This window comes from Anas acuta, chromosome 2 (genome assembly GCF_963932015.1).
Source record: "Anas acuta chromosome 2, bAnaAcu1.1, whole genome shotgun sequence".
NCBI lineage: Eukaryota > Metazoa > Chordata > Aves > Anseriformes > Anatidae > Anas > Anas acuta.
In genome coordinates this window covers 57,956,353-57,983,229 of record NC_088980.1, presented here as the reverse complement: position 1 = coordinate 57,983,229, position 26,877 = coordinate 57,956,353, and the positions used below count along the sequence as shown (strand labels likewise).

The 26,877-nt window shown below is 43.5% G+C and overlaps 1 protein-coding gene across 2 annotated transcripts in view; it reads left to right on the top strand.

Moving 5' to 3' along the window:
* The window catches only part of BLVRA (biliverdin reductase A), a 31,839-nt gene extending 7,901 nt beyond the window's left edge, over nt 1–23,938 (top strand). Inside the window, exons 1-7 of one of the 2 annotated variants that reach the window (XM_068674870.1) lie at nt 10,465–10,606; nt 10,705–10,832; nt 12,543–12,662; nt 13,269–13,366; nt 14,930–15,037; nt 15,757–15,928; nt 21,299–23,938. In XM_068674870.1, the coding sequence (XP_068530971.1) occupies nt 10,714–10,832; nt 12,543–12,662; nt 13,269–13,366; nt 14,930–15,037; nt 15,757–15,928; nt 21,299–21,572 (891 nt within the window). In that variant the 5' untranslated portion in view covers nt 10,465–10,606; nt 10,705–10,713 and the 3' untranslated portion in view covers nt 21,573–23,938. Of the gene's footprint in view, nt 1–10,464; nt 10,607–10,704; nt 10,833–12,542; nt 12,663–13,268; nt 13,367–14,929; nt 15,038–15,756; nt 15,929–21,298 lie in introns of those variants that run through there. The other variant, XM_068674869.1, reaches the window with a different exon arrangement.
* Nucleotides 23,939–26,877: the final 2,939 nt, after the last annotated feature.

Sequence of the window (26,877 nt, the reverse complement as noted above, 5' to 3'; positions counted from 1 at the left end):
AAAACTGCCTCTCTGCTTGTAGAAATCTCAGGGTTTGATGGGGGTGGACCTAGGAACTGGGAGATGCAGAGTTTGCTTTTGAAATGCTGCTGGTTATGCACAAAGCACTGTTCTTCATAACATTTTTCATGAGACTTAATGTGAAGTTCAAGTACTGTGGGAAATACACTTTTATAGAAGCCCTGCAATCTTTGTATAAAACTTTAAAATTATTTATTTATTTTTTAAATCGGTGTGATGTAAGCGGGATACCAAACACTCCCTCTAGTGGCTGATATGTCTGTAAATGTTTTTTTTTTTTTTTTTTTTTTTTTTTTTTTTTTTTTTTCAGTTTCTTGGGTTAGTTTTAACAGAAGAGTAGCATGTCAGGACTGCTTGACTGCTAAATGACATTCAATTGCAGACTGGCTATTCATGAGAGAAGAGGCTAATGGCTGGCTTGTACACTTCTTGAGCGCTATGATAGTCAATAGCATGGAAAATACTGGGCTGTAAAGTTGAGAGGGATTTGAGTTACCTCGGTGATTGCTGTTAATTCAAGAGCTGCTTTCCCCCTCCCCTCCCCCCCCCAATCAAGCAGTTGCTATCATTAGTACATTTTCAAATTTTAAAGAAAACTGAGAGCTTCAATTGTATTTTTCAGGCCCTACCGAGGAGTGGTAGCCTGATAAAGTGGCAGAGGTACTAGCCATTGCATGAATCACTTTTAAGATTACAGTTTTTTGCAAAGCATTATCTAATTCTGAAGTCATCTTAATCTAGTTATAAAAGAAACTATCAGTTACTACCAATTTGTTTTAGAAGAGTGAAAACACTTTTCCAGGGTAGGGGAAGAGAAAGTCAGCCAAAAAATACACTTGCCTGGCCAGCTGCAGTTATCTGACCAGTTTCAGACAACGTGTATGTTGTTTGCTCTAAAGAGAGTATAAGACAGGCCCCTGGTGTTACAAGTTGAAATGCTAATGATGGGCACAGGGTTTCATCAGCCATGGTAAGCAATATCTTTATGGTGACTGCAGCTTGTAGCAGGAGTGCTGGCGTTTTGCTTTGGGAATTCTCAAAATAGGTCAGCTTGTCACAGAGCTGGGATGCAGTGACCTTTGGTGGACCGGAAGATAGGTATCATCTATTGGGTTTAGTCTGTAAAGATATTAAAAGCACACACTGGTGGCTGGGTATGTGTTTTGTTCTGGTGCCTACTAATATTACAGTTAGCAGCAAAAGCTCTTATTTCTTAATGTACTTGTATGAGTATTCTCATTTATCAATGGGATTACTCATGATTAAAACTAAGCATGCATTTAATTCCTTGTAGGGCTAGGATTTCAGATTAATTTGACAGCAAGAGAAAGGAAATGAGAGATATTTTCATGCTGTACTTTATATTGTATTGTTTTAAATAGGTATTTGAATGTGGTTATAGCCACCCTTCTAGATGTCTGATCTCTGGGGGATTTCCTGCAGCAAACAAGAAGAACAGTAGCTGTAATAATACCAACTTCTTACATTGCGTTTGTCCTTAGCAGGTCTGAGGGTGCTTTGTAGAAGAGATTCTCCTCCTTTGGAATTGGGAGGACTGATAGGGAAGGGGATGCAATTTGCTTGCTTTAGATCAACCAGCAAAATTCTGTGAGAAACTAAAAATACAGCCTGGAAATACAGCTTTCCTGCATCTCCCCAGCCCGGTTCTGCATTTGTTATGCCCTCTGAAGAAGAGTGCTTATAGGAAGAACGGTAACTTGAGGGGTAGATGCAGTACTTGAAAATATATTTCAGAGCATTTTTTCTACTGTGGTTTATCATCATTTGGTTGTTTTGCAGCAAAGGCTTGAAAGCCACTCCTGGCGTTGAAGTTAACCTGCAGAGCACTCCTGTATCTGTCAAGTGAGATGGAGGCTGTGCCTCACAGAGACTCTTACCTCAGTAGGTGAGACAGTGAAAACAAAACGAGCAGCACAGAAAGGGAACGGAGTGCACTGAGGTTACCTGGCATTTCCCATGTCACTGCCCTGTCAGCTATACCTCTTGTGATTAGCTGTGAATAAAGCTTCCCTGCAAAATGCAGGTGGGGATGCGTAGTCTTCCAATTATTATTTTTTTTTTTAATTTTTATTTTTTTGGTAGAACCTGGAAAACTCTCAATTTTTGGAAATGTAAGAGTCAGCACAGAACAGTCTTTGTAAGAAAGAGGTATTTAAGCAGAGTCTCAGCAGTTAGTGTTCAACTGCTTAGCTGTGTGAAGACTTTGGCTTTATTGTTGTTCAGGGAAGCTGGGGACACAGATGGATTTAATGCCTACATGGGTGGGTGTTAAGCAGACAATTGTTGGAAGATGCATTTTGGGGGAAGGGCGAGCAGTCACTGGTGTTTCATGTTTTTGTTTTTTTTTTTCTTTTCCTTTGAGTTAGGATTAACTCAGGGCTATTTTCTCCTGCCTGTGTTCTGGCACAGAATTTTAGCAATAATATTGTTTGATCCAATGGAAAAACAGGATCTGTCAATTGCTGATAGCTCCATACCACAGCTCATTCTCCTGAATGTTCATCTAAAAATGGACTTCACTCCAAATAAATTGGCAGTTATCTCTGAAAATATTCTTCTCCTCTTATTCTACCACCATGCACAAATTCACTTTCAAAAATTGTTATAGCATATTAAAGCCCCCAAAGAAACTTTTGGGACTGTGGCTCTCTTTCCGTTACTCATCTACTAATCAGCCACAGTCCTTTGGTTAAGTAATAGCTGTGATGAGGCTGCAGTTATGTGGAATTGTTTATTTACCCACCAGAAGTTTCACAAGACTCTAACTCACTCCAGAGGATTTCCTGGAAACTCAGCATTGTAAGGTGGTGGTGTTTTTTTTGGCTTATTTGTATAAAATAAAAACTGGAGCCCTTCATGTGTTCCTCTTAATATTTTTTTGTGTGTACCTAAAGATGAGCTCAGGTCTTTCCTGGGTAGCTTCAGCATTGGCAGTATAGGTATATCCAAAAGGAGTTTGTTGCCTGTAGAAAACAGCTGCACTATGCAAAGCACTTACCCACGGCCCACCATTGACACTGGCCATACAGAGCACCACTCTGCCCATCCTCTGCCCCCCCAGTTGAAATAATATCATTTATCCCAGGGCAAGGTTACAAACAAACTGGGCCAGACTGAGAACGACTCTAGTTTCTCTGTGCATCTCTGTTTCTGGGACTCCATCTCAGAAGTATTACTTGCTCTTCTGACCAGTGACCAAATCTGAACCATAAAGGGTGACTACAGATGGAAGAAGGGCAATCGGACAAAATGATTATTCATGCTCACACATGCACGTCACAGCACTTGTGATTTAGTCTTCCACTGGGTGGAATATGAAATGTATTAGAGACAGCTTATTCCAATGTGTTGCACAGTCTTCTTATGAGTTTTGTGAAATGGTTTTGCTGCCAGTATGGGGTTGCAGGATGTGGAGAGCAGCCCCACCATGACGTGAGTCAGGACAGCTGTGGACTCAGGAGTTGGCAGTTAGCTAGCAGAAGTATGTTTTAATAACATTTTCCTTTCTACTCAGGTATTAATTCTGGAGACAGTATATCAGTTACAAGTGCAGTCACTTATTATTAACCGTCGCTGCATTTAGTAAAGTAAAGGTGTTTGGCACCTGTAACACAGTGCCTGGCCAGATCTCAATGGGAATACATCAACCTCAACCTTGGCACCTAGCTGGAAAACCAGATTTTAATCAGAAAGCCTGGGCAAACAAGCCGACATAAATGTAACATGATACGGGTGTGTTATTCAAATGGCATTTAAAAGCCAGGAAGGAAAGTCTATCCTGGCTGTTTACAGGGTGCAGTGGTGCCAGTCAGGATGAAGGATTGTCTTCTGATGGCAGCCCGCTGTGAGAGTTGGCATCCCAAAGCTGTAACTCTCCCACCAGACATGGTGCCTGCCAAGAAACTGTGGCCTAGGCTGTGATAGCCGGAGATAGGGATGTTAGAGATGGAGATGGAGGCAACTGGGGAGGGTTGGCTGTTCCCAGCTGCTCAAGGACAGCGTAGGTGGTTGGTCTAAGACTGTAAGGTCTAAAATTTTCCCTCTGAAACATGCGGACTGTAAATGGGCTTGGCAGGTTTAAGAGATAATTTCTTCATGGCTCTCATTTCACATTCATTTCATTCTAGAGGGAAGTAACGAAGTGACAGAGTGTTGGGTGTTGCCTTTTTGACGGTCTCTTTTTTCCAGCAGGACTTTAGGTTAAAGCTAAGGCAGAGCAAAACCACAGACTTGCACTCTCGCACATCGGTATTCAAACAATTGCTTTCTTCATCTCCATTCTGCTTTTATTTCAAGTTCTGCCTTTAGTTAGGATTGATGAGGCCAGTGTTGGGACTACTTCAGGGCTACTTCTAACTTCTACATACTCTGTATGTGCTGGAGTATTCCTTAAGCACATGCAAAAGTTAAAGTGTGTAAGTAGTTCCCTCTGAAACAATGTGTATTTATGCCTTTGAATAATCTGCTAGATTGGAGTATTTGTGCAGCTCTTCCCTTTTCTAAAGAACACCAAAAAAAGCCACACTGTTCAGCTTCTGCTTTCTCTGCTCCAGGCAGAGGCGTCTTGCTGTGAGCAGACAATATGAGAGTAAGACATGGTGGTACAGGCAGTAACATGTACCAACATCCCAAGTACAGCATCTGCCAGGGCTGGCAGATACCGTCGGGGTATTTGAAATAAGAGATGTAGGGCTGGAAGTGTCCTCAGCATTTCAACTTACCCATTTTACAGTGACTGCTTCTGTCTGTTCAGGGTTCCTTTAAAAACCTCTATTGAGGAAAGTACCACAACCCTTGTCTCAAGGCTCTGCTGCTGTAACAGCAAAAACGTATGCTGCAATGTCTAATCACACGTCTGGTGCAAAGGAAGCTCTGGAGAACTTCCTCAGTCCAGCCTGGGTTATGTTAGGGGAAAATATTGGTCTGGATCTGAAAGCCTGGGAGGGACGGACCTGGTGCAGCTTTGTGTCATCAGGTCCAACCAGTAGTGGGGATGAAAATGTATTCCCAGTCAGCACACAACATAGAGCACACGTATATATCACAAATACACACATATGTGGCTGTCTCCCCAGTTGCTGGCATGTGGGCATGTGAATTTCCCCTTCCCCTTTTGCTCTTATCAGTGGTGGGAGCTGGCTGCAAAGTCACTGGTGATTGTATTCTGTGTTTGTAATTGGTAGGAGGGATGTGACAACTTGTCAGTGCTCTGGCTCTAGAGAGTTAAAGATGTAATGTAAGCAAATATATGATCACCTATAGAAGGAGACACTGGATAGGGTGAAAATTCCCAAGTAACTGTGGAAATCAAATGGTTCAACCATTGACTATACAAAATTGAACTAACCTTGACAGCAGCATTTTCAGATCAAGTACTTGTGTGTGAGGTTTCTGCTTCTCTTAAGATATATGTGGCAATAGTGTGGTAGTCGTTTGAAATGGCACACTTAAAAAGATCAGACTGGAATTGTTCCAGGAAAGCCTCCCACATCAATATTAAGGTAATGCTAGTACCGCAGGTGACACTGATGGCAAAATGTTTTGATTTCTGATGTGAGTCACTCATTCATACCTGTTGGAACCGCTGGAAGAATGTGTGAGGCTTTACTGAAATACTCAATATGTCACGGTACCTGTCCCCATCCTGTAATGTCTAGGCATGGCATGAAAAATATTTCATAAATATGGAGATAATTCTTAAGTTCTGGCTGTTATCTTGGCTCTGCACTGGCTTTGCATAGCCTTAGTGATGTTGCTCAGCATGGAGGTAAGGTCTCACTTCCCTGAAGCTTACTTCTTTGTGAGCATTAACATGTTGTTTGAGATATAAGGGCTGAAGTCCTGCTGTGATTGCACAGGGGAGGAACTTGCTCTGTGACTGATCCCTTCGGGCAAACTCCATTGCCTGTTTTGCTCCTGAAAATTCCTGTTTTACTGCTAAATTTTCCAAGAATACTTAGGTATAGGGCATATTTTGCTACAGAGCTGTCTAGATCTATGCAACGGAGCAAGCAGCGCAAGCACAGAAAGCTCCACAGAGAGCAGGGTGGTGATGGGCTGACGATTTATGTGTGGCATAAATGAGCCTCTTCAGCTAGATGCTTTTCTTGGCTCAACTTCTGCGTCACGCAGGGTTCCTGGACCAGCCTGGACCCTTTGTGGGGGCTGGTGGGGCAGCCTGTGACCAGGCCGAGGTGGCTGCTGCTGGGTGGTGAGGGGCATTCTTCAATCACAAGCAGTGAGCATGAAGAACATCCCTTCCTAATCTTCTCACCAGCCCCTTTGCTTTCATACAGCCAGTTAGGAGGAGCAAGGGTGGAGAAAAATGCTTTTGGTTGCTGGCTGATATACTGTTATATTGCTTTTTGGACATTTTTTTCCAAGCCTACAGGAGCCAAGGTTCAGCAGCCTAAAAATCTTTTTGTCAGAGCTTTAACTGAGGTCACGGGTTTTAAGAAGGTGTGGAAGGCAGGCACAGCAGTCTGTGACTCGGGTTTCCCCTTTAATCATTTTTGTAACTGAAAGATAACTGTAGCTGTTATCCTAGGGTTAATGTTTGAAATAAGGAGTAAATTTTCATTTATTCACCTGGACTCTTAGATAAATATTCTTTATTTTATCTTCTGGTTCCTGACAGTTCCCCAAAACATCTAATTTACCGCCCTCACTGAGCAGTTTCACCATTTGTTGTGCGAACAAACGGAGGGTAATAAAAAGCCGCAGCAGGGATGCAGACATGGTGATTTTTTCTCAGCTGCATACATAAGCAAAGCTCTGCAACACACATTTAGGCGCTGTCTCTTCCCGTGTGAATGCTGTATTAACCTGCAAAACCTTGACGAGCCCCCGACCTGTGTGACTGGTTGCTGTGGCAACAGGTTGCATAGTAACAGTTTTTGTTCCTGGGTTGAAATCATTTTCTCTTAAATTTGACTTTTTGGGAGGTCAGAAGTTAGGCAATGGATGAAAGTAGAAAACCTTTTCAAAGGAGAAGCAGAAAACGTTGATGGTCTGCAAAGCGTTCTTTGTTTGTGGCAGCGGCAGAAAATAGCCAGCCCCACGACCTGCTGCACTTGGGTGAAGCATCTCAGCAGAAAAAAACCCACACAGCAATTCTTGGTAACAAGATGGCTGTAGGAGCTCCAGGGGGATCCATCCGCTGTGCGATTCACGCACCCAGTCCTGCTCAGGGCGGTAGGCAAATATTAACAGCTTAAGACTCCAGTAACCTTGAAATTTGTGAACTTAAAATAAGTCCCTGATTAGCTGTTCTCCAGCTGGACTGTTTCTAAGCCTCTATTGTCTGGGTCCCGACCTACACTGGAGCCCTTTATGAATCAAAATTTTAAGGAATTACAACCACACGCTTCTGAAGAGCAGTTTTTGTCCTTTTGGTGGATCTGCTTGATGAGATCCTGTGGGAGACCGCCCTGGAGGGCTGTGAGGCCCAGTGTGCTGAAAGCAAAGCCAAGTGTGGCTCAGCACTGGCATGGATCAGCTCCTGACTGACCTCAGACACAAAACCAAAGGGTGTGGAGGCAGAAGCTGGGAGGGAGTACCTAAGGGGGACACTGAGACAGTGCCTAGGCTTGCAGGGACAAAGCTGGGAAAGGCCAAGCTCAGCTGGAGCTGAAGCTAGCAAGAGGAAGGGCTTCTATGGGTACATGGGCAACCAAAACAAATGAGGGTCTGCTGCTCCACTGCACCACAGGGAAAGGAAAATTGAAGGTGCTCAGTGCCTGTTTTGCTTTGGCTTTCACTAGTAAGGTCTGTCCTCAGGCCTCCCAGGTTTCTGAGTCTACTAAGAGAGCCTGTGGGAATGTAGAGTTACCCACAGCAGAGACAAGCAGGGATGTGGCTCTTCAGGTAATTGGTACGCCTGTCATAAGTACCAGATGTCCCTGGAAGGCCACTTGGCATTCAGGGGAGGTTCCTGATGGCTGGAAAAGGGCAAGTATTGCCCTCGTCTTCACGGAGGGAAGGGGAGTGTCCTGGGAACTGCAGGCTGGGAAGGCAATGCAGCAAATCCACCTGGATTTGCAGAAGGCAAAGTGTGCCTGATCAACCCAGTTGCCTCCCATGATGAGAAAGACTGGTGCTGTTGACAAGAAGAAAACAGTGCATGGTTTTAGGCTTGGCTAGCGAGGCCTTTGGTGCGTGGTCTCCTGTAGCCTTACAACCCGTTTGGTGATACGTGAACTAAGTGAGGTATAAGATGGCTGGAAAACTGGCTTAAACATTTATAAGTCCTGAAACAAGGTTCAAGCAACAGCCATCAAATTTGTACAGGCAGTTAGTGGCATCCCACAAAGATTGATATAATAGCTAAAATTGTTAATCGTTGTTACTAAACCCCTGGATGATGGAATGCAGTTCAGCTTCAGCAAAGATGTGGAAAAAATAAATAAATAAATGAGGGGAGTGGTCAAAACACCAGAGGACAGAGCTGCTAGTTAGAGCGGCCTGGGCATGCTGGAGAAATGGCAGACAGAAACATCATGAAGTTGCGTAAAAGCAAATGCAGAGGTTCTCCATGTTTGGGCTAGAATAACCCCGTGCATCAGTTCAGGCTGGGGACTGTGTGGCTGCAGTGCCAGAAAGTGCCTTGCAGATGGTGGTGGGCAAGCTGAGTCTGTCTGTAGTGCAGTGTAGAGGAGCCGGAGCCACGTGTTTCTGGGAGGTGAGCAGTAAAATGGCAGAAGGCAACACAGGAAACTGTTGAGTAGATATTAGGAAGTTTTTGCGGTGAGGGTTGTCAAACACTGCAGGAGGGGCCCTGGGAAGCTGCTGGATTTCAGTCCCTGGGTTTGATCAAAACTCAGCGTGGCCCAGATGCAGCTGGAGGGGGTTGAGTCAGGCGACCTCCAGGGGCTCCTCCTAGCTGAGATCATCCTGCAAGTCAGAGCTGAATGGGTTGAAGATACAAGTGGACGTAGCTGAGAAGCCAGCACAGAGTTCTGTGTGTGTGTGGAACTGAAAATGTGTTATGGGGTTATGCTATCCTGCTGCCCTCCATTTCTCTCTCTCTCAACCCTGTGCATCTCTCCTTCCTCTTGCATTTTGTAAATGCAGTCATTTTATATGTCAAATATTTGGTAAAAACATGCCACTCTAATCCTCCTGGAGAGCTCTTCTTTGTATTAAACATGTCATTTGTACACTTCTGGCATGTATAAAGAAAGGAGAGTTCAGCAGTGACAGGAATATATATATATGGAGGCAGAAGCTTAAAGAAAACCAAAATCCAGACATGACATGTGATTGGATAGGGGCTTTCTTTGAGTTATTTATTTTTTTTTTGTACCAGTTGATGTAGCTTCTTCATAGCTGTCAATGTGTAGCAGTGTCAGAACAGTCACTCAGGGCTGTGCTGCTGCACTGTGACCCATCAGACAAGGGGCACAGGGAGGAGCGGAGTTGTCTGTTTAAGTCTCAAAAGGGTTTGAGCAGTGAAACAGCAAAAGGTAACACGGGAAACTGATGAGTAGATATTAGAAGTTTTTGCTGTGAGGGAAAGAATTTGGTGTTGGGGCTATAATATACTAGCTGTTAAACATGAGTCTCAAGACGAGCTTTATGACATGCTGAACCATTAGACCAAATTTTGATGGGATATGGGTGAACTCAGTAGCCTATTCGTCACAGGTAGTGGAAGTGATTGAAAGTGAAGGGGTTGGCAGCAGCACAAAGAACACCGAAAGAGAAGAAACAGAGTACGAAGGGAAGCTGTGGTAGGATGGAGCTAACAAAAAATGCAGAGAAGCTGACTTGGCTTGGTTTTAGGCTGTTCTCCTGTAAATCTTAAAATTACTTCACAAAGCATTGCTAGTCCTTGGGGGGGTGGGAAAGTGCTTATTTGAGGTCTGAAAGATTACACCGGTTGCCTACTGCTTCATCATATCAATGCAAATCAGAAAACAGACAGGAGAGTTTATTACCAGTGGCCTGGCCATGAATGTGCTGGCTGGCTCATCCGCCCTGTGATGCAACTGCAGCAGGGTTGTGCATTTGGGAGAGGTAAATCTTTAGGACATGCCTGCTTGTCAGTAAAGAGATCATAGAGCTTTCTTCATGCATGGAAATGTCAAGCAAGCATCTTGAGCAAATTATCAGATGGTTGGTTCCATCTTGACACTGTATGATGTGCCAGCGGTTACTCTGAGTGGGGGGAAAGATGTTTTTTGCTTCCTGTCTTAAAATATTTTGGCTGTGCTGCTGTGCAGTTAATGGCCCTATGGCAGCCTGGAGCAGGCTGTGTTGCAGACGCTCAGGAAGTCATCAGGCTCTATATAAAACTCTGCTGGGTTTGCAGAACCTTTTGGCTACTTTCCAGCATGGAAGCTATGTTATAAATAGAAAAATGTCTCACTTTTGAAGTCTGCCTTCCACCCATGGAAAGGAAGGACTTTGTGCCGGGGCTTTGATACACTAGCTGTTAAATACAGGTCTCAGGACCGGTCTTACAACATGCTGAACCACTTGACCACATTTCAATGGGATTTGAGTGAGCTCAGTAACCTATAGCATCACATCTCTTTTAGCTACTTGCTGACATCTGAATAAGGTTTGGCTGTATGAAAGCGTAGTTAAAGGATAATCCATCCTCCCAAGTCTGCTCCTCTCCCTGGTAAAAGACTTTTTTTTTTTTTTTTTTTTTGTCAGATTAACAAAATGTTTGGGACTGTGGTGGTTGGAGTTGGAATTGCTGGCTTAGCACGGATCCGAGACTTGATGAATCCGATGCCTTCCAGCCCTTCTGAGCATCTGAAACTCCTTGGATTTGTATCCAGGTTAGAAATTTCCTCTTAGAATGCGTAATATGTATATTGTAATGTTTTCTTCTGGTGCGTGTGCCTTTCCATATGGAGGGCTAATTTGATGGAAACAGGGAATGAATAGTGGAAGTCTTCTATTTCTCTTACAGTGAGGGCTGTCTGCAAAGGGAAAGTTTATGCAAATATGTCTGTCATTCTGAGTGGCAGCTGGGAAATGAGTACAGAAAGCTTTGCAAGAGAGAACAAATAGGCTACCTTAGAGAGATACCTTGCAGAAATGACTCTGAAATAAAAACTGAGACCTTCTTGCTGCAGCATCTATGTGATAAAAAGAAGTGCAGTTCTGTCTGGCTGAAATTTTCTGTAGGTTCAGGATGTACAGACTTAAAATATTCAAACTGGTGTCTGTATACAGCTATAGAAATGTTTAAAAAACATAAGAAGATTTATGAAGTTTTAAAATGTTTTAAAAATAAAAAGTTTCCTAAAAAATATTTATTGCAAAGTTTCTCACACTGCAATTTCATCTTAAAAAAAAAAAAAAAAAAAAAAAAAAAAAACATACTGTAACTGTAGAAGTCTTTAAAGAAAATACTGTAATTTAGTATTTACAGTAAGGTTGCCTGTCAGAGAGCAATGTTGTTTTTTTCTCTTGATAGCTTGGAGCAATAGAAATTTAATGGGACTGTTATGCATATATCTCCCTCTGAGGTATTTCTGCCAGACCATCTGCCCCATAACACCAAAGCATAAAGGTTTTAAATAGTTAAGTGGTACATGTATAGATCTTAGACTGTGTATGTATTTTTTCCAGCTATATTTAAATCATGCAGTCAGAGTTGTTTGAGACTGAAAGAACCCATTAGGTCATCCAATTTATCTTCCTGCCAGATACTCCCTTGGTTCCCTGATGCCTGCGCTAGTGCTACAGCCAGCCTTGAACAACACTGAAGATAGGGTTTCCACTACTTCTGTTGAGAAACAGTGCTGTCAAAATACACATTTCACAGGCAGCTTGCGTGGATATACTGCCTTGCTCTTTGCATTCCAATCGAATGCAAACATTGCCTGTCTTTCTTCTCAAGTCCTGCTTGTGGCATGCCCTCATCCCCTCTGTCATAACACTATCAAGCTGTCTGCTCCAGTCTTTGTTAATGCAAAGGGCAGGTGTGTGTTTCATTTTCAGGTGGAGATGCGCCCAGGGTGTTGGCCAAGAGAACCTTCCCTTTAGCACTGGCACGATGTGTGTGTTGCAGATCATGAGCCATCACAGCCAAGCATCTGCTTTGTCACTCGGCTGCTTCTCTGTGCTGGTTGTCATTGCATGTGGCACTGCCAACTCAGGTGCTTTTGTCCATGTCGTGCAACTCGCTGGGGAGAAGTTCTCCTACAGGTGCACTGTCTTTTTTCAAGTTACTGTTTTAAAAACTGCTCTTTTATTACAATGCTTCTAAAAAAAACACTTTGCTCTTCAACAACTGGATGGTTTCTGTTCTGATGCTACCACCTACCCCCTGACCCATCTGTTTGTTCTTTTGTGTGCTCCACTTCTGACTGTAAGTGCTTTGCTCTTTCTGGATCACAAGCTTCCTTTGTTCTGCTTTGGTTTAGCTCAGTAGAACAGAGGTCCATGGCAACAATTTCCAAGAGCTGCTTCACAACATGCAGTTGGGAAGAATGGACTGAAATAGTTATGCTCTGGTTTTATTTATGCTAAATGCACAGGAGAAGTTTTGGCAGTATTAATGAAGCCAAGCAGATTAGCCTGGAAGATGCTCTGAGAAGCAGGGAGATCCATGCAGCCTTCATCAGTACAGAAAACAGAAGCCATGAAGAAACCATCAGGTATTTTGAGTTGCTTTTCCTGCTGCTTTCCCTTGTCCCCACCTTTCATGTTAACTTAGAAGCATAAAGAAGCTGTGTAATGCTGTTGCAGGAAAGGATGTGGATACCTGAGGAGAGACTGGCAGACTAGAAGCCTGAAGTAAATGACGGTGACTTCCCTAGAGTAACACATAAGCCCTGGAATAGAGTCAGATTTAAGATGCATTAGTTTCCCAAGTAATTCCAGTCACATTCCTATGGGCTTGTGTTTGATGCATAGGTAGCTTAAAACAAGATTCACAGCCTTTCCTCACAGATTAGGTAGTGGAAGGGCACTCCAATAGCCCCTCCAGGCACTCAAATATCTGGGAGTTTAAGTTGCAGTGCTTAATGCTTCAGCATTTTAGCAATTTGCTGTAGGTGAGTGAGGGAATTCTGTGAAAAAAGCAGAACTGAACTCCAACTCTCCTGGTGTTTAAGCCACCACACCATCCTTGCCAGGAGAGTTGTGATTTATTTCTGTCACTGTGTGTTGTGCCGACTGTGGGAATGAGAAGCAGCTAGCACAGTGGAGAGAAATGATTATGATACTGTACTTTTTAAAGACTGATCTTGTATCCCTTTCAGAATGTTTTTAGAAGCCGGGAAACACGTCCTCGTTGAGTACCCCATGGCTTTGTCTGCAAAGGCGGCCCATGAACTCTGGGAGATGGCTGAGCAGAAAGGTAATGGCATTTGATCCCAAGGCTGTAAACAGCATTACCTGCAGGGTAGCACCAATGGCATCAAACCCAAAGGCAGGACTTTCCAGTCTGCTATTACTCATGATATGCAAAGGAGTATGCCTATCTCAGAGATGTGTCAATCTAGGATTTAAGGCATGTGCCAATGGGGAAATAAATACAGAAATGTCAAGGCTAGGAGTAAAGTATGTCTACCCTCACTGAGGGTCTCAGCTTCTGGCACTAATAATGTTGTTAAAGAAAAGTTCTGTCACAGTGATAGTAAAGCACTTAATGAACGTAGCCATTGAACTCAGGGGAGTTTTAGGTTAGATGTTAGGAAGAGCTTCTTTACTGAAAGGGTTGTTAGGCACTGGAACGGGCTGCCCAGGGAGGTGGTGGAGTCACCATCCTTGGAAGTCTTCAAAAGACGTTTAGATGTAGAGCTTAGGGATATGGTTTAGTGGGGACTGCTAGTGTTAGGTCAGAGGTTGGACTCGACGATCTTGAGGTCTCTTCCAACCTAGAGATTCTGTGATTCTGTGATTCTGTGATTCAGCACCTCCCTGTCCTTTCTCTCCCTGTAAATAAAGCTGGAAACAGCTCCCCTATCTTCTAGTGTTTGTGACATGCTGGTTGCACACAGATGCTTATGTTATTGTGGCCCAGCAAGGCATCCCTGTTTGAAAGAAAGCTTATCCCCAAGCAAGATCTTTTTAATTGTGGAAAGCATATGGTCCCATCTCTGCAGTACCAAGGATGAGAAGCTGGCAGTTTGGCTGAGGCCAGTAAGTGGGGATGTATGGGACTGCAAGAAAATGAACAGTGCTGGACAGGAGCAGAGTGCAAATCATTTGGACAAGCTGCACTATTTATACCACTGCTTCTTAAAAATTTCCTTTGTGACTTTTGTCCTAAAACACCGGAGGTATAGGATTTCTGCTTTGCTCTTTCCCTGCACCAACACCACTTACTGCCTTGTTGCCAGCCAAATGGCTTTCCATTGAGCAGAATTTATGCCTCTTCTCTTGAAGCAGAAGCAGCAACTGTCAGCAACCTAAACTGACTCTTCTGGAAACCTTCCAGAAAAACACAGCGTGAATGAGGACCAGATTCAATGCATATTGGATATCCTTTATTCCAGCGTAGCCCGATTAATTGCAATGGAGCTGCTCCTTAGCATATTGTTACAATCTGGATCTAAGTATTGTGCTATGGACTTTTTTTCATCTTTTTTCCTACTACTCTGGGAAGAAAAATGCAGAATAGGGAGGCATGAGGGGAAAGAGGCCAAGAATTCATTCATCTTTTACTTTGAATACTAATGTTTCAGCTTTAGTTGGGTATATGGTTTCATTTCAGTGAAAACCATGAACTCATGCCTTAGCACAGAGACTGCGTTTGCTTTTCCTGCTAACATCATTTTGCCAGCCATATGTGTGAGCATTTTTAAGTGAACTCGCACTGGTGGATGGTGAAGCCTTTACTGCTTAGATGCACCTTTGATTCACACAGAAAGCTCTTATTTAATCTGACCTGATTTTTTCCTTTTTTTTTTAATGGTAGATAAAGTTCTTCATGTGGAGCACATTGAACTTCTGACTGAAGAGTACAAGCAGCTGAAAAAGGAAGTGGCTGGGAAAGACCTAGTGAAAGGAACCTTGCATTTCACAGGTCAGTAGCTGAGGAGACTGAGGTTCAACGACACTTGTCTGCTTGCTCTGTGGGGATGCCAGCCCTTCCAGGCTTTTTGTGGACCTTTTAGATAACAGTCCATCTATAAACTGACCAGACGCATAAGTATTGGTTCTGTATGTTGCCATGAAATTATGGAACTGTCTGGAAAACACCTTTGCCTAACAAGCGTCGTCAATGAGCTGTATGCTAACCTATCTGCTATGACAGGTGAAGAAAACACACTTGTACCTTGTATGGTGGAGGGAGTATTTCTAAATCTCTCCTGTGCTTTGGTGGTGCTGACCAGTTCCTTCATTCTAATACCCATATAAGCTCTGAGGAAGTGTCCCAATTTCCAGTGGGGACATTTAGTCTTTCACAATCATGTTTTGCCACAGAAGAAATGGGAGAGGTTTCTGAGCATTTTTTTTCTCCCTGCTCTGTTGCCTTGTGAATCCGCAGACACCTTCCTGCCCTCAGTATGTCCTGAGGAGCTTGTTGTATATGTTCTTTGTGCAGCCGTCTGTGTCATAGCTTGCCAATTGGATCCATTTCAAGGTTGACTGTGTTTGTTGACTGCCTGCTCAGTCCATCCACTGATGGCCTTCCTACACCCTGGTCTCTAAACCTGCAACACAGTAGTTTCTTCAGCCTTTCCTATGCAGAGTGCATTATTCTTTTCCATTTCTTAAGCCTTTCTATTGCTGTTGTAACAGGTAGTGTCCTTGATGAAAAGAAAGCAGGATTCCCAGCTTTCAGTGGAATTGCCCGATTGACTTGGCTGATTGACCTCTTTGGAGACCTCACTGTTACTTCTGCCACCAGAGAAGAGCAGAAGGATAAGAATTATTCCAGAATGACCGTTCATTTTCAGACAGCAAACAAGAAGTGAGTAATGACCATGGCAGCAGGTGAGCCAGCCTGTTCAGTTGTCATCTGCAGGAGTTCAGCATCGTTTTTTCCACTTGTGGAAGTAAAGTAGGTTAATACTAGCGTGAGGTTATACACAAGACATTAAAGTGTTTCCTTTAGGTAGAAAAGTGTTTCCTCATGGTAGAAAAGAGCCACCTCCAAACAGTGTCCGTGGAAGAGCACAAGAAGGTTTTTAAAGGTTCTGATGTCTGAATATAGGAATGTGCCCATAATATATTTCACCAGAAAAGGTGTTCAGAGGCAGGATGTTTTTTGTTTTACATCAGACATTCTTGTATGTTGAAAGCTAACCCTTTTTGAAAGGTTGAAAGCATGTGACTGAACATACAGTGCACTAGTCATAATACTTATAGCACTATAATGCTTACACTGTTATGTAGCACTAGCTGAAAGTTAAGAGAATATGACACATTTGGGGCAGAACTGTAATGAACTACAGAAAGTCTAGAATATGTTTGCTCTTGACTAATGCCTAATCTGTAGTCCTGAAGATTCCTTGATTTTTCCTGAGCAGGGCATCACTCTGTTTCCCATATCTTGTCTTTTTGCTTTTGTTGCACTAGTCTGTCAGACTGTGAGAACACGAATCCAGCAGCCAGAATTACTTGTAATTTTGTCTAGCTGTTGCAATATGACTTTCTTACAGAAAACTCTTTTGATTATACATTTTTAAACAATGAGTTAGATCTCCTCTTTATTATATGGTAACAATACCCTTGCTATAAACTAGTGTGTTTTAATAGCCCTGCTATAATTATACTTTTAAATACTTTATGAGCGTGAAATAAGTTGTCAGTATTCCATTCTGTGTTTCGAGTACTCAACTTGATGCACAGTATGGTGTTGTATTTGATGGAAACTCTCCATTTTGATAATTGTGGGCCATCCTCATGGAGGTCATCTCCTTTCAGGTAAGTGGAAGTTGAAGTAGGTTGAAGCATGATAGAGCTGCAACATGAGAATTGTCTGACATTAAACAGTATAGCGAAGCTTTTCCATACATTGTGATCTGCCCTTATAAACGTATGAGAAGACTAGGGAGAGCAGGGATGACCCCATGGAAAAATATTGTCCTTTCTCTGTTCATAATAAACTACCCCTTTTTTGTTGCACATATGTAGAACCAAATACAAATGCAACAGATACTAACAAAAAAGATGAATGCTGACGTCTACAAGACTTTTAGATAAGTTTTTAGTTATGAAAAAATAATGAGCTGAAGAACTAGATATTTGGGGAGGGAAAAATCAGGGCTCATTTGGACTCTGTTTCACTGCAGGTCTGAGCTCCTGCAAAGCCTTCTTCTGTTTATTATGGGATTAACATCTTGTCTTAGCGATCTTTATTTCTCTTAGATAAAAAACAAACAAACAACATTTCCAGTTCCTCTTAAATGTAGTTATGAGAGGACAGAACTCCTTATACCAGCCCTGTTTACCCGCTTAGCAATCTGCCAGTAACAGGAGTAGCTGTAAAGCTCTGTATAGAGTGAGATTTTGAACTAATTCCAGCAGGTGGAACTAGTGTGTGGCTTAAACATTTCCCTGGCTGGCCTGGCTCCTAGGTAGTCCTCAGCTGCCATGTCGATATTTGCTGGGCACAGAGCCGTTTTTGGATTTTTCCTGCTCTACACAGCTAACAGCTACCCGCTTTTCTTAGCCCACTGCCACCTATGCATGTGGGCCAAGAAGTGTTTTTGCCGCCTTTAGTGTTTTAATGACCTCCGGGACAGTCAGTTTTATGCCTCTGGGATAATTTACGCCGGCTGGAAAGTTACATAGCGTTCCTGTGTGCTGTTCGGCCACTAGGCCATATTTCCTGCTGACCTTCCCCCATTGACGTCAGTGGAGTTAGAGCAGTAGGGAATTTGGCCCACTCCATCAAATGAAGTCATAGCCCAGCAGTAATGATGGCACTGTCAGAGCTCTCGTGTGCTCAAGTTGTATTTTGATAAGGGATGGGAATGGTCTGCACGTTTCCTTAGTGCTAGCCCACCCATTTTTTGATAGTCATGAATGCACTAACCTTGAGAAATCAGGTTAATTCAGCCTACTTTCTGCCTTGGAAAATCCAGCAGGTGCAGAGCGCGGCAGCCTGCATTCTGCTTGTTAAGCAGGGATTTGTGCAAAGGCTACGGTCTGACCCCGCTGCAGAGCCTGCACTGGCTGCTGATCTGTCTCAGGGTGGATTTCGGAGGTGTGTGTTAATTTCCAGAGCCCAGCTATCTGAGAGATGACCTCTGCCTCTGTTGTGTTTCCAAGGCAGTTGAGCAGACAGCCTCTCTGTGATAAAATGTTGAGCAATCCAGGAAAAGACAAACCTCTGCTGACAGCACGGCTGCAGTTCTTGTCCTGGTATTACAGAGCCTGGATTCAGTAAATGTCAAAAATGGATTTTTTAGTGCAAGCTGGAGAGATAATGATCTGGGCAACGTCTGTTCTGATGTTAGCTAGGGCTAGGGTCTAGTTCTCATCCGAGAAAAAGCAGCCCTTTTTGATTGCTTGGTAAAGAAAAATTACTGGTATTTCCAAAGATGTTTAAAAGAAATGGAAGACATTTTCTGAATATATATTTTGACAGTAACCATTTGAAATTATGTTTGTACTGAGATTGAAGCTTACAAAGTCTAATAAAATGATTTCAAGCCGAACATCCAAAAAAAAAACAACCACCATGTAAAACATGCTTTCTGCAGCAATAGCTGCATGAAATATTAAGCTGAGGGGACCCAGAATGCTTTCAAGCATGAAACCAGCTTAATTCTTCTGCAAGTACAAAGAGCGTTTTCTTCATTTTAGTTTATTCAGTTAGCACAGTCCAACTGGTAAGGCTAATTGACATTTGAGGAAACGGGGAGTCAGAGAAGCAGAAATTCACCTATTTCAATCTGTGAATAAAATGTAGCTGTGAGAGCTCTACAGGTCTAAAATCTGGTAAGACAAAATAACTGTGAAATGCTGGTGTGGTTTCTTCGCCGCAGATAGTGCTTCCTTTGTGAAGTCAGCACAAAAAGTGGTTTGTTAGTGTTTGGTTAAAATCTCTTTTTCTTTCTTAACTGCACAACAAATTCAGTTGTGGCTTTATTTAGCTACCAAAAATGCTGGGTTTGTCATTTCCAAATAAAGCTTCTAGATAACTAATTACGTCCATGACCAGATAGCGCTGTGATACAAATCTTTAATGAAAATGGATAAATTACCTGTTAAAAAGCAGCAACCCTATTAAAAAATGATTTTCTGATATGAAATGCAAGCCTGTTTCTTAAGTAGAATCAGCCTCTCTTTGGGAAAATAACTAAAAGCCCAATCACAGAAGAAGATGAATCTATTAGTAAAATCAGCATTTCCTGCTCAGAACTCCAAGGCAGTCATTTCGGTCACTTTGCTTAAATTCCGTCTGGTCTGTGTGATCGTGCTTCTGCTTCACCGGCTCCCTGGTCATTGACGTGCATCTGCTCTAGATCACCCCAGGGAGCTGGCCCCATCTTTACATTGCCCGTTGTGGGTCATATCGTGGACTCCCCTCTGTTACATGGTGGAGGTCTCTGCCTATATCTGCCTGATGGTTTCTACACACCAGCCTACCTGAGACAAAGCAGCTTCAGACAACAGTGGCCTGAACCCTCCGTGGCTGTTTTGGTAGCATGAGGACATAAAAACGGCTGCGTTGCATCAGAGCAAAACCAGCTAGCTTGGTGGCCTTCCTCTGGTCATGATCAACAGCAGACACCTCAGGGAAGGAGAATGAGAACATGGAAAGCACCGAGTGGTACAGCCCTCAAGCACCCTTATGGCCTGCAGCGACAAGTAGCCTTAGGACTTCCTGAAACACAAGGAGCCTGTGGGGATTTTTTTTTTTTTCCAAGCTGTGATTTGAGTCCTTTTTTTCCCTTCTCTACAGTAGTTTATTCAGGTTCTTCTGGCCAGGTTTAATTGTAGGGGGTGTGCGTGGCACTAAGGGTGAGCAAAGAATAATTGATACAAAGATATGAATATAGAAACTGGCTCCTAAAGCATAAAAGATGAGAGGTACAGAATCATTAAGCTGAGTGCTCTGAGGAATGCATTCAGGGTAGACTGACAAGGACTTTCTTTCTTGATCTAATGATATTGAAGATTTAATGGGCATTGCTTGGAGACAGAATTTATTCTTCCACGCTATTGATGCCCTCATAATTTGTGAATGGCAGGCTAAAGTAGGCCATAAAGGATTGTGGATAGGCCATCAATAACTGAGTGAGAAAAATAGTGTGCATCTTCTAAACACAGGCAGTAGTGGGTGCTGATGAATGAGCTGCAGAAAGGTAATGGCACGGCATAGGCAGTTGAAAAAAGAGCAGGAAGGGGGATTATCTGTGGCTTTTGCTGAGGATCGTTCCTCAAACCTCCTGCAAGCATTTGTTGTGTGGGGCCAGGGAATCTGATAAGACCCCTCAGCAACACAGCACTTGCCATGGCTTCTCTTTTCTCAGCCAGCCTGGCAAATTGGGGAGGAACATGGGGTCTGCGAGCTGTGCCAGGCAGCAGCAGCACTGCTTGGCTGGGCAACCGTGGCTATCGTGTGGCATAAAACAGGATGGTGCTCTGGTTAAGAAAGACTTGTCTGAGAGTCTATGTAGCTTGAACAGGCAAAACTGACATCATTTGGCATAATCTTCAGGATCGACTCAGTGCTTACTGGTGTATTTGAAAAGTTCAAAGAGATTACAGACGCTTGTGTCTGCAGGAGTGAACTTGCTGACCGTCCAGCTCATCCTAAAGGGGTGGAGTTCTCCAGGCAAACACTTGTCCCGGGCAACTTCCCTTAAGGAGAACTTCCCGTAAGGTGCTTGCACAGCAGCACCTGGATCATCATTATGTGTGTGTGAGTGATGAAAGTGTGTTCTTGCTATAGGAATGACTAGACATTGAGGGCCTTGTAAGTTTAGCTATGGTTAAGTCATGCACAAAATATTTGGATGTTTAACTGCACTTTTCAGCCAAGTCCACAAATGAATGAATGAATTAAAATTCCCTATTCCCCATGAGATGGCTAGAGACTGCTGGCTACACCTTGTGCATAGGGGAAACAGAGCTGGAGAGAGCTTAAGTGGTGTGCTGAAAGCCATGGCATTAAGCAGTGGCAGAGTCAGGACTGTTACGTGGAGTTCAGTTCCATAACCACAAGACATGTTGGTAAGAACGTGTTAATTTGAACATGCAATGTCTGAAATTTAAAATTTTATTAGGCATTTTTTGTAAATACTGATAAACAGGCTTATAGTAGAACTGTTGATTCATTTTTTTTTCATAAGTACTCTTTTCTTTCTCTGATTCTCCACACTAGACCTCTAACTTGGATTGAAGAAAGAGGACCAGGGATGAGACGTGAAAAGAAAATCAACTTCTGTTTCACCAGTGGTTGCCTGGAGAACTTCCCTCAAGCCCCAAGGTCTGCTGTGGGTCTTTTCATGCAGGATCAGAACCTCTTTGCCAAAAAACTGCTGGGCCAGGTATCCAAGGAGGAGCTGGCTGCCGAGAAATGGCGAATTTTGCGGTGTCTTGACCTTGCTGAGACAATCCAGCAGCACTGTGAACAGCCAGAGAAAATCTGTTCTTAAGGTCACTCCTACAGAAGGAGGAATGGGGCAGACGGGAAAGCTTTAGGTCTAGAGCTCAGTGTTGCCATCAAGCAGTTGCTGTTTCTGTTTCATTACATTCTCTTTGACTAGATGTGACTCCTAGGCTCTCTGTGTGGCCTGGAAAGCCTGGGCCGTACCCTGTGCCTTCTGGCGTTAGCTGGAACAAAACGTTACCCTGCCCCAATGCACTGCTGTCCTTACAGGCAAGTAGGAACCTAGCAGCAACAAGCTTTCTTGTGGTTGCTCCCAATCAATTCAGTTGGAAATGTCCCTGAGAGCAGATCTTGGAGGACTGCAAATACTTGATATGATTTTCCTTCCTGTGGATGTTTTCTCCTCTATTTAGGTATGTCTGAAAATGAGGGACATATAACATTGCCTAGAATGAAGTTTTAGATGAGTTTACTTGAACTTGTGCCACCACACTCCTGACCTTTTCTTCCAGATGCCCTGAACTGTTTTGTGTTTTTGCCCTAGTTGGTAGTTGTACCTGTTTGTTTGTTTGTTTGTTTCCACATTGGGAATCATCTACCTTCAAATACAATCTACACTGGTATCAAACCAGCGTAGAGTAAGTAAGTCTCTTAACAGATGCCATGTTGAGTTCGCTCACTTAATTTCTCTGGTGCCCTGTGCCAACACGGAAGTCTTTTTCCAGCAGAGATTGGAACAGTACACTAAAAATGCATCACCTGCCTACCTTCTCCAGTATTTTGTCACAAGTCACAATGGATCTATTTTTTATTTTTTTTTTGATACTGGAAACAGCATGTCGTTGTCCTTCAATTGTGTGTGTCTAATTCAGCATATGAATGAATCTCACCTAAAAATAATACGCATCCTGGTATTAAGAAAAAATAACTAATGTGCTCCTGGAAATAGTAAAATTCATTAAAAATAGTGATAAAATTAGAATAGAACTGTAGAAAATGGAGCAAATTGCAAATATAGCCATGCAATTATGGAGTATCACACCTGTGGGGATGGGTGTTTAGCATTTTGCAGTAGTCCCAGGGTCACATATGAAGACACTATCACTTTCCTAAATAAAAACTTTAAGGAGAAGTCTAAGCAGTGCACAAAGCTATTAACGATTTCTGTTTGCCTTTTACTTTCTAATTACAGCATCTGCCTATGCTCTATTAATATAGCAGCAAACTTTGGTCCGCACAGTTGTTCTTTCAAACACACAGTCATCACGTCTTTACTACATTATCACTTCAGCAATTTTTAATGAGGGAGCTTATGTGTTATGAATGTATACATAATTAGAACCACTCCATACTAATGGAAAAAGGTCTTCCTTTATTTCAGTCATGTTCATTCAGAAGTTGGATATAGTTCAGCTAGAGTTTGAAACAGGGAAGGGAAGACTGCAATTTTTTCCAAATGAGATTTTAGGAGCAGTTAGAGCTTGATATGAGAATGAATTTTGCATATGAGATTTGTTTAAATCTATCTGTTAAAATCAGTGAACAGCCTCTTACTGACTCCAGTGGATTTGAAATCCCTGTGGGTCGCCAGCAGATCTGCAGCAGGCAGACCATGTGCTTGTTCACCCAAATGGACACACCTTCCTCAGCATTCACAGCAACTTCTTTACCGGCGTAATTAATGGACATTGCCTGGGCAGACCTGATGCTGTATGAGTGGGGAGGCTTTTACCCTGACGGCATTCATGGTAAAATACAGAAAGTCCATATTGGATCAAAGTGACATTAAAATCTGCTGTGTACGTGTATCTGCTGTGTGTGGCAGCACAAGAGATTTCCTGTGTCTTGACGAGCTCCTTGGCTGTGAATGTGGGGTCAATACCACTTGCCAATTCACAACGGGTAGTCGGGGAGGGATGGCAAAGGGAAGGGAGACTTCGCGCTCCCCATCTGTAAGCATGAAAACGGGCCCCCAAGGCTCCCTGGGCCCACTCTGCAGTTACTGGCGAGGGCTGTGGAGAGCTGTATTCCTCCAAGGAACAAAGAATAAATTCATGGGAGTTCTGTAGAGCAGCAGCGTAACCGTGTAGTGAATCATCCTCTGGAAGAAGCCTGTTCCAGTAGCGAGCGCCTGGGGAAATTAGCTGTTTAATTTGAGCTAGTGGAGGCAGGTTCTGGGTATCTGTGCTCTCCTCCATCCCCACCGTTCCTCCCAGTGAACCGGCGTGCCTTGCTGTCTGCTCTGCTCCTGGGAGCCTGGAGTGTTAAATTTCTTTTTCTGCGGCACTGTGAATTTGCTGATGTACCACCATGGTTTGTATACAAGAGCTACTGGATGTTGAGCTGCAAACGTATATAGTGTTTAACCAGATGTCAAATGCACCAATAAAAGGATTGGAGCTCTTAATCGTTCCTTTTAGTTCCCGTTGTCCTTCATTAGCATTTCCCTATTGTCACACTTCTGAAAATGTCTCTGCCTGAACCCGTTCTTTTCCTTCCTTTCACTCCTCAAGCCCTGTGAAGTCCTGCCAGCGACTTACCACGCTGTGATCCTCCTCTAAAACCCCCAGCTGTCTCCCTCTCCTGTTTCAAAGTTTTGAATACAAGCATCCTGGGGTTGGTGACCTTAGCTCAACTTGTGATCCCTCCCACAAAATTGCTGCCCGTCCAGTCCTGGTCTGACTCCTGCCCAGAAGGGCAGGAAAATTTAAATCCCAGCTGGACACTTGCAGCTTCCTATTCAAAAACTGGTGCAGTCGAGTGACCTTTTGGAGTTTCACAAGTACAATCTGAAACGGGTTTTGAAAGGGGTTTCCTTGTGGTTCAGTAAATAGCTTGATAGCAGTAGAAATGCTATCAGAAGAGTTTCTCAGTTTCTCAGTCTGAACCCAGCCAGTTTATACAAGTATGGAAAGGTAAGTATGAGGTGTGCCATGGGAAGGTTGGTATATCACATTCACTGTATCTGGCTTCCTGCTGTTTCTGTTGGAAATGTCTCTGATCCTGCAGCATGCTCTAGGAGCTCTGCTCAAGCACACTTTGTTAACTCTGCTTGATGTTACGGAGTTGTTACAGGAAGTGCCTTTTTGCAAGATGCTTCCTATGTGAAGGAGGAAGCCTGCGTTAAGGCCAGAGCTTGCCACTGGCAGATGAGAGATGTGGAGTTGCTAACGTCAACAGCTGTGGCCTGGACAACACGTTAGCTGAAACGCAGAAGAGATGGCTTGATCCAAATGGGCTTTCAGACAGCTAAGGCAAATGGGAAATTTTCAATGAGCAAATAAGCTATTTATTATATGAGGTCTTACAAAGCTGCGCAGGAAGCTCTGGTCAAGAGAGAAAGAAAGTGGGTGTGATTTTTGGATCAAGTGTTTATGAGAGAATGTGGACTGGGGGCAGGGGCTGGGGTCCCTGTGATTGCCAAGGTCTGTCTGCAGCAGTATAGCTGCATGGGAGGTCAGATGGGGGGAGGCAAAGAGGGTCAGGGGACACCACAGGGCTGCTTAAGCTGGCATCAGCCGTGGGGAGGATGTTGGCAGGAGCCCCAGAGCAGATCAGTAGACAAGGAAGGGGGAAGGCAAGGGGTGGCAGCTGTGCAGAACAGAGCTACATTTAAAATAGTTAAAATCATCCTAGTATGTCAAAACTGGCTGTTTTAAAGCAGGTAGTATGTATGGCATCTGCCTAAAACTGCAGTGCTGAGTTACAGAAAGCATTTTGGGGGTTGCAGGCCCTTCAGCAGTCTGCATAAGGGTCAGGGTTGCAGAGACTGAACTGTACAGATACTTTCAGCTCTCACTCAATATGTTTGATCCCTTCAGGTTGGCAGCATGGTCTTGGGCCCCCTCACAGTTTGCTGGTGAGCAACCCACCAAAAGCAGTCCTACTCAGGAGCCTGGCTCTGTCACAGTGTCTGCAGTAGGACTCCCAGAGCTGCGTGCTAACGGGCTTCATGCAGTGTATTCACTGCTCCTCAAGGTACTTGGTATGTTCTGTGCAATAGGAGTAACGTGTAACACCAGAAAGCTAAGCATCTCCAGCAAAATAATTCCAGGCTTTTGACAAAGAAAGTGAGATATTTGGTTAGCTTTAAGGGCTTTAAACTGCTATCTGTAGAAGCTTGATTCAATGATGTTACAGGACTCTATTGAGAGACCCATTTGTATTTTTGTTCACAGAGGGGATGCAGCACAGGTATTACAGTCAGTGCAAACGTGAGCTCTAACTCAGAGGAACCAACCCTTGCGGTGGGAAGACAGGAGGTGTCCCTGCACAGAATCCCTCAGCCAGCTCTAGGTGAGCTACTTCACGTACTACAAAGGGCTGGCCTGTGGTGTAATTTCATCTGAACAGATGTGTGCTGCTTCTCAGTGACGTGAGGCCATGCAGACCTACCCATGGGTCAGCCCAAAGGGCCTGGCTGGCTCCTGGCCTGCCACCCGAACCTGCCAGTATCAATAGTCTTTCTCCCATTTACATTTGAGCAGCAAAGGGAGCCAAAACACAGCTTCCAAACAGTGGCTTTTGCTTTCCTGCCAGCCCAAGCTGGTTACAATCAATAGCTTTTTTCTCACCCTTGACCACCCTGGAACATAAGGCTCAGGAGGCATGGGCTGTTGTGTAGCGATGCTTGTGAAGCTGTGGGAACCCTGCCTGTGTGACAGCTAGCAGAGCTCCATGCTTGGTGCTTGTCTTCCACGTTTGGACAGCAAGCACACCTTACTGGGGTCCAGCCATGTGCAGATAAATGAGGAAGGAAACTTCAAAACAGTAATTGAAGTCCAAAATACCAACATCAAGAGCTTCAAATAACAGCTTACAGATACACCTGCTAGCTCTTTCAATTAAATGTATCTTGGTCTAATGAAAATACTTTATTTAGTACTGGTTACTGCCTCAAAAAGCTTCTCTAAAACTTCATACTCGGGGCATCCTAGATCACGTTTAGCAGGAGATGACTTTGATTTTGTCAGTGCTGCCAATGTCGCTGTCTGCCTACTGAGATTACTGTCTGCCGTACATGGTGTGTCATGCCATCCTGCCTGCTGCCCAGTGAGTCACTGCTTTCCCTGATAAAGGTTACCTTACAAAGAGCGCAGTAACTTGTCTCTAAAAGAGCCAGATTGCCTGCGTGTAATGAACAAATAATTCACTGAATTAGGGCTTTCTGGTGCTTAGTGCGTAGGTGTTACTCAAGCAACAGATAAGTAAAATTAATTCTAAAATGTTAGGTTAAGCATTAGCAGGAAGTTGAGAAAAGCACAACAGATCTCATTGTCAGGAATAATGCTCCTTTGTGAGTAATCTGTCACTTGGGACATCTAAAAGTCCAGAAGCAAATAAATATACTA